Source organism: Macrobrachium nipponense, chromosome 3 (genome assembly GCF_015104395.2).
Source record: "Macrobrachium nipponense isolate FS-2020 chromosome 3, ASM1510439v2, whole genome shotgun sequence".
NCBI lineage: Eukaryota > Metazoa > Arthropoda > Malacostraca > Decapoda > Palaemonidae > Macrobrachium > Macrobrachium nipponense.
Genome location: NC_087202.1, coordinates 87,361,770 through 87,369,269, shown reverse-complemented (window position 1 = coordinate 87,369,269; position 7,500 = coordinate 87,361,770). Strand labels below are relative to the sequence as shown.

Here is a 7,500-nt window from a genome sequence, read left to right as displayed (position 1 = left end):
CGTTAAGCAATAGAAGAACAGTGCATTAACATCGTTCAATTAAATTGTTAAACTACCATAACGACTCTCGCTATTATAACTCTTATACGTGAGCCTTAAGAAGTGGAATTACTGCCTGTTATAAACAACTACAGACAAGATGGAGGAGTCTGATGAGGCTGTCCAGAATACTGCTCCCGTCGAAAACTCGGGTACGACAGTTGATATTCGAACATTGAAAAATAAATTGAGATCATCACTTGCCAACGTAACGAAAAAACGCAATGAACTCACAGGCCTCATGTCAAATCCTGACAACCTGCACTTGGTGAAAATGTGTCTAGAGGAATATAACGAAGCTTTCGATAAGTACAAAAAAAACTTTAATTGTGTTATGGATAATATCTCAGATGAATTGGAGCAAGACCAGGAATTGTCCAGATATGAGACCAAGGAAATTAGCATTCTGCAATTCCGAAACCATACTGGTGAATGGATAGCCATAAACGAAAAACGACTTGAAGAAGACCTGAAGAGTCTTTTAAGCCGATCTGGTTCAAAACGTTCTTCCCAACGGCCTACTTCTCTTCCTTCTGGCAAATCGGCCATGTCCGAAAAGGTGCGAGCCAAAGCACGCCTCGCCGAGTTGCTTGCCGAAAAAGAACTTGTGACAAAGAAAAAGGAACAGGAGGCAAAGACAGAAGAGATTCTATTGGATATCGAAATAGCCAAGATTCGAGCAAAAGCACGTGTTTTTGCAGAAACCGAAAATGACATTGGCGATGACAATGTTGGTAACAAGGACAATGAGACACATACCAGCATTATTGTGCAACGAGCCAACCATCAGGACGTGAATGTTATTGTCGCTGGACCTAGTGTAGCTGCCCCTGGAATTTGTGTGAGTGAAGGTGCTAACGGCGGCAATATGGATAACCAGGTTATACTTCCTGTCACCCAGGAAAATAGTGCCAGCTTACCCAGTCTAAATCCCAGCACTACACAAGAATTTGTTCCCAGAAATTCTTCAGAGACTGGTACTAACACTCATGCACCTCCGGTCAACGCTTCGAATGCCACGTCATCAACGTTTCCAAATCAAGAACAGTATACGTATCCGCCTGTAAATACACCTGTGAACAGTAACTTTGGTCCACTGCCTAATTCGCCTCCAGTTAACACCATACAGCAACAGATTAGTGGTATTGCCACAGCTCTAGCTTTGCCTGCACCGGAAGTTCCCAAGTTTACCGGTGATCCTCTGGAATACAGTGACTTCATACTGGCGTTTGACACCAGGATCTCCTCTAGAACAGCCAGTAGCAGTGACAGACTTTACTACCTTCTACAGCATACCGACGGTGAACCTAAGGACCTCATCAGCAGCTGTATATACATGCAGGCAGACCAAGGTTATAGTCAGGGAAGACAGTTGCTACAACAAGAGTATGGTGATCCCTATAAAGTATCCCTGGCATACTTGAAACAACTAAACGAGTGGAAGCCGATAAAACCAGACGAAGGGAAATGTCTGAAAAGATATTCGCATTACTTGCTAAAATGCTTCAGCGCCATGCAAACACTTACTCACCTAGCTGTTCTTGATCATGCGCCGAACCTGCAGGTGGCGGTCCAGAAATTGCAACGTTATCTCCAGAATAAATGGCGCGAAAAAGCCACAAACCGCAGACTCCTCGAGAACAGGTCTTCGTGCTTTGGTGACATTGTCCAGTTTGTTATTAACACTGCAGAGTGTGTCAATGACCCAGTGTTCGGCAAAGAAGCAATGCATAGAGAACTGAATTCTAGTAAACCATCAAAAGGGAAACCAACAGAGTCTGTATTTGCTATGCAAGTTAATCGTGAGAGCCAAAGTAGAACTCGTGGTTTTGGGTCACCCTCCTGTTTTTACTGCGGCAAAAATCACGATCTGGATAACTGTGCAGATTTCAGGCAGAAATCTCTCGAAGAGAAAAGAAAGTTTATTATAGAGCAGCGTTAGATGCTTCAGTTTTCTACGATCTGAATCATACATCGAAGGAGTGCATGAACAAGCGAAAATGTCACAAATGTGGCAAAGGTCATCCTACGGCCATGCATATAGATGGCTTCAAACTACCTTGGAGGTCAGACTACTCTGACAGATCTTCATATTCTCAAAACCGTACAGAGGAATCCAGCCAAAACCCTCCAGATACAGCTACCAGCAACGTTATTTCTCATGGTTCCTCAATGGTTCTTCAAGCAATACTACCTGTTCGTATAAAACAGAGGGGAACCAACCGAGAAGTTCTCACCTACGCCCTCTATGACCCAGGAAGCACAGGGTGCTTCTATCAGAAGAACTGAAAGACGACTTGCAAGCTTTCGTGTTCAAACAATCTCCGTCTGAAAATTATGCATGGGGAGAGCATAGTCAAAAGCTACCTTGTCCAGGATCTCGTCGTCAGTGATATAAACGGCCAGAATGGTATACTGCTTCCAAAAACGTATTCCAGACAAGAAATTCCAGTGAGCAATGATCAAATACCACGTCCAGAACTGTTACGACGCTGGCCATATCTTCACGACGTGGCAAAATCGATTCCTGAAGTAATGCCAGAAATAGACATCGGTCTACTGATTGGCAGTAATTGCCCAATAGCAATGGAGCCTCTGAAAATCATATCAACAGACGGCAAAGGCCCATTCGCTCTGCAGTATCGTCATGGATGGACAGTCAGCTCCCCGGTAGAAGACAACAGCGTAACGCCTACACATCGGGTAAACAGTAATCGCATTGTGACCGAGGACATTGAGCAGGCTACTGAAATTCTCTCCCCAAACAGAATACTGAATATTCTGAAAAGTGACTTTATTGATAGCCGGGTAGCAAGGTATCCTGGAGAGAGAGGATTGTCTCCAGAGGATACTACATTCATGAAGAAGGCCGAAAGCAATGTCGTGTTCAAAGATGGTCACTTTGAGATCCCTCTCCCTTTCAGGAATCAGAACTTAATGGTGCCAAATAATAAGATCCTTGCAATCAAACGAGCACTCTATCAAAAGAAGAAAATGCAAAAGGATCCCAAGTACTACTCTGACTACGTCAACTTCATTGACAAAATACTCCAGAATGACTATGCTGAACATATCCCAGACTCCCTGCTCACAGCCAAATCTGGACATGTGTGGTACCTGCCACATCATGGAGTATACAATTAAAGAAAACCGGATAAAATTAGAGTGGTGTTTAACTGTAGTGCTAAATTCAATGGAATATCCTTAAACGATCAGTTGCTGCAAGGGCCTGATCTCACCAATTCTCTGATAGGTGTTCTAACCAGATTCAGAGAACACCAGGTAGCCTTCACTTGTGACGTGGAGTCTATGTTCTACCAAGTGAAAGTACCCAAACACCAATACAACCATCTCAGATTCCTCTGGTGGCCGAACGGTGACATATCAAAGGAACTCGAAGAGTACTGGATGAAGGTACACCTGTTCGGCGCAGTGAGCTCACCAAGTATCGCCAACTACGCACTTAGACGTGTCGCAGATGAAGGAAACAACTTAAGTTCAGAAGTCGCCCATACAATTAAGCGGAACTTCTACGTCGATGACTGTCTAAAGTCTGTACCGAATGCCAACGAAGCCAGTTCTCTGATTGCTGAACTGACTGCCGCCTGCGGGGGCTGTGGATTCAAACTGTGTAAATATACTAGTAATGACGTCTCTGTCATAAACACCATCCCAGCTGACGATCGATCCAAAGAGTTAAAGACAAGAGACATCAATTATGACCCCCTGCCTACAGAGCACGCCCTCGGAATACTTTGGGTCGTCGAAACAGACACATTTGGCTTCTCAGTGTTGTTGCCAGACAAACCGCTGACAAGAAGAGGCCATTATCTCCATAGTATCCATCCATCTATGACCCCCTTGGTTTTGCGCTCCATGCTCCATTTGTGCTGCCGGCAAAGCAATACTACAAGACCTCTGCAAAGAAACCACTCTCACCTGGGATGACGAAGTGCCTGATGATCACCAGCGACGTTTCAAACAATGGATTAGCGAAGCCCCGAACTTTCAGAAGATAACAATCCCGAGATGTCTAAAGTTACCAAAGCAAGCAAAAGATACAGCGTTTCAGATGCACGTTTTCTCAGATGCCAGTGCATCTGGGTATGGCGCTGTTGCATACCTAACCTCAAACGAGGGTGGATGTTCAAAAACTTCATTTCTCATCGGAAAAGCAAGGGTTGCTCCATTGAAAGCAACATCTATCCCACGGCTTGAACTCACAGCTGCTGCTGTAGCTGTAAATTTAGTACAGAAAATGACCCTTGAGCTTGATCTCCATCTCAACGAAATCTGCTATTACACAGATTCAACAACAGTCCTTTATTACATCAGAGCTGAGAGAAAGCGTTTTCCAGTGTTTGTGGCCAACAGAGTCCGTCAAATAAGAGACTTCAGCAACGCTAACCAGTGGAAGTATGTTAGCACTGATTTGAACCCAGCAGACGTTGCATCACGTGGAGTAGGTTCTGTGATATCTTCAGACATGACTCATTGGCTGGAAGGTCCGGATTTCTTGAATATGCCGGCTTCAGAATGCCCTGCAAAGATGCATCCTATCAGCGAACCACAGGTTATAGAAGACGACGTTATGTCTTTAGCTACTACTGCTACATCAGAAGAAGGCTCACCGTTTATGTCTTTAAGTCACCCAGTTTCTCCAGGTGGGAGAGACTGAAGAGAGCAATAGCAGTATTCATAGCATTTTTGGCTTTCTTACAAAACAAAGAACAAACTATAAATTTAAGGACCACACAGATCATGCAAAAGGCTGAAAAGTCAATAGTTTGCTTTATACAAAAGATCACCTTTGCAAACGAGGTCGAGAATCTCAAGAAAACAACCATGAAAGATGACAAGAGAGAACACTCACAACCAAAAACAAGTAAGATATTCCGTCTCGACCCAGTGCTCATCGACGGAACTCTGTGAGTGGGAGGACGCCTCTCGAAAGCCGCAATGGACTCTGACGTGAAACATCCAATGCTACTGCCACAACACTCGCACGTCATGACTCTAATCGTACGAGATACTCATGAGAAACTCGGTCCGGGGATGCTGGTAGAAATCACACCATTGCAGCAATTAGAGAACGCTTTTGGATTGTTTCAATCAACTCTGCTGTCCGACGTCAACTCCACAAATGCATAACGTGCAGAAAAATAAGAAAGCCATGCCAAAAAAGAGCAAAAAAATTGTACCCGGACTTACCTCAAGATCGTCTCGAGCCAGCTCCACCATTTACATTCACAGGCATAGACTTCTTCGGGCCGTTCATTATAAAAGAGGGACGCAAGGAGCTCAAACGTTACGGCGTCATATTCACCTGTCTTGTCAGTCGCTCCATTCATCTGGAAGCTGCTAACAGTCTCGAAAAAGATTCCTTTATTCACTGCTTGCAACGCTTCATAGCCCGCAGAGGTACGGTACAAGAAATCCGATGCGACAACGGGTCTAACTTCATCGGAACAGGCGGAATGAACTGAACAAGGCTTGGTTAGATCTGAACCAAAACAAAATCCAAACAAACTACTCTACATGAATATCGACTGGAAACTCAACCCACCTATGGCATCGCACATGGGCGGCGTATGGGAGCGCCAGATCCGTACCATTCGGAAAGTTCTATCTGCGCTATTCTACAACCACAGGAATCGCCTTGATGACGAATCATTCCGCACGCTTCTCTGCGAGGTAGAATATATTGTGAACTCAAGACCGATCACGACCTGTTCTGATGATCCTGACGACATGGAACCGCTAAGTCCGAGTCAGATCCTCCACATGAAGTCACCCAAGAGGTTAATACCGGGACCTTCGCAACCAGAATATGTGTACTCGAGAAAAAGGTGGCGTTGAGTACAATATTTGTCGGACTTGTTCTTGAGCAGATGGAAAAGGGAGTACATAGTCAGCCTGCAGCAACGCCCCAAATGGAACAAACAACAACGAAATACACGGGAAGGTGACATCGTGCTCCTGAAGGACGAGAACACGCCAAGACTTCACTGGCCACTAGCACGTGTAACAGAGGTACTGCCAGACTCCAGAGGTGTTGTGAGAAGCGTCAAACTTCGAACCCAATCTTCTGAACTGCACAGACCAGTGACCAAGCTCGTACTCTTAATTCCAAAAGAAGATCAAGTGTTATAGATATTATCCAGACACTATATGACATTGATATTTCTAGTTCATATCTGTTTGTCAAACTCATTTTTATTTTTGTTGTGTTTATCGTTTTAATGTTCGTTCTTTAAGCTTGGTTTATTCATGTTCTATTCACGTATTGTAGTATGAAATGAAATATTAGTTGTGCATCCTATATATATATTTTTTTTTGTAAATCATATGATTTAGAGGTCGAGTAATGTTGATGCCCAACGATTAACTGTAAATATGTTCGTGTTGTCTTGTTATCGCGATGGTTAATGTTAAGGTTTGCTGTGTGGTAGTTTGCTGGTTCGAGTCCACGCTCGGCCATAATAATTGTTTACTTGGTGTTGGGTTGTTTTAGCTAATTTATGCATAGTTATCGGTCACGTGTACTTTTTGGTATTCGATAGTGTCTTCCTGTAAACAAATGAGGAAAGTTATCAGTTTAAAAAGAGATTTCATACAGAACGGATATAACGAATGTAACGAAAGTTGGTATTTACTGAGGAATATTTGGACCGTTTGGTTTATTAGGAACACAATTGTAAGTAAACGCCTATTATATTGTTTTAGAATAGCGGATTCATCTTTTCCCATTTGTAAGCCTACATTGTATATAACGTATGTCTTTATATGAGCCTTAGTTATATTGACTTTGTGTATTAGCTTTTTGTAGTTAGCCGTTATACATGCATAATTTACTTAATTAAGCTTTGCATATTGTTTCTATCAGTCTTAGTTGTTTAACTTAATAATTTTGTATAAATTAGCATATTCATACGTTGATTTCTTTTCCATTTATCCATAGTAATTAAACCACATCACATCACATCACTTCAAGTTACGCTGCATATGTCAAGTCTACATGTATAAACGCCTAACAATATAACCATATCGATGTTAACGTCATGGATCTATAAAGAACTATATGTGCGTATCAAAATTGTGTTTTCTCCATCATTTCACGTTAAGCAATAGAAGAACAGTGCATTAACAGATATATATACATAGGTATCGTCCATGACCATTACCATTAGGCGAATGAGGAGGTCTAAGAGCGACCTCCATCATCTTTGAGAATGAGGAAGAGGCAATCACTTGGAGTAGATCATTACTCTTTTCGAACTGGAAAGAGGAAATTTACGATGAGGCCTCGTACAAGGATGCAACTTACAAGAGACCATTCCTTCTTTGACGCGTTTTTATTTTAAACTGAGGTCTAGTTACACATCTTATTTTCTAAGCTAAGATATTCATGACTTATTACGTTTACTAGTAAGAATATTTAAGTATGGATAAAAGCAGTGC

The 7,500-nt window shown here is 42.6% G+C and overlaps 2 protein-coding genes across 2 annotated transcripts; both read left to right on the top strand.

The window, feature by feature from the left end:
• The first annotated feature begins 2,376 nt into the window (after nucleotides 1–2,376).
• LOC135222441 (uncharacterized) lies at nucleotides 2,377–3,987 on the top strand. Its single transcript, XM_064260527.1, has 2 exons — nucleotides 2,377–3,171; nucleotides 3,256–3,987. The coding sequence occupies exons 1-2, from the start codon at nucleotides 2,377–2,379 to the stop codon at nucleotides 3,985–3,987; spliced, it is 1,527 nt and encodes a 508-aa protein (XP_064116597.1).
• Nucleotides 3,988–5,577: 1,590 nt separating this feature from the next.
• Nucleotides 5,578–6,192, top strand: LOC135222440 (uncharacterized). The gene is made up of 2 exons (XM_064260526.1): nucleotides 5,578–5,840; nucleotides 5,931–6,192. Exons 1-2 carry the CDS (start codon nucleotides 5,578–5,580, stop codon nucleotides 6,190–6,192), a joined length of 525 nt encoding a protein of 174 aa, XP_064116596.1.
• The last annotated feature ends 1,308 nt before the right edge of the window (nucleotides 6,193–7,500 follow it).

Coding starts and splice junctions, on each gene's coding strand:
- LOC135222441 (XM_064260527.1), top strand. CDS start 2,377: ATGCATGGGGAGAGCATAGTCAAAAGCTACCTTGTCCAGGATCTCGTC. Junction 3,172..3,255: donor GGTACCTGCCACATCATGGA/GTATACAATTAA, acceptor TTAAACGATCAG/TTGCTGCAAGGGCCTGATCT.
- LOC135222440 (XM_064260526.1), top strand. CDS start 5,578: ATGAATATCGACTGGAAACTCAACCCACCTATGGCATCGCACATGGGC. Junction 5,841..5,930: donor CACATGAAGTCACCCAAGAG/GTTAATACCGGG, acceptor GTTCTTGAGCAG/ATGGAAAAGGGAGTACATAG.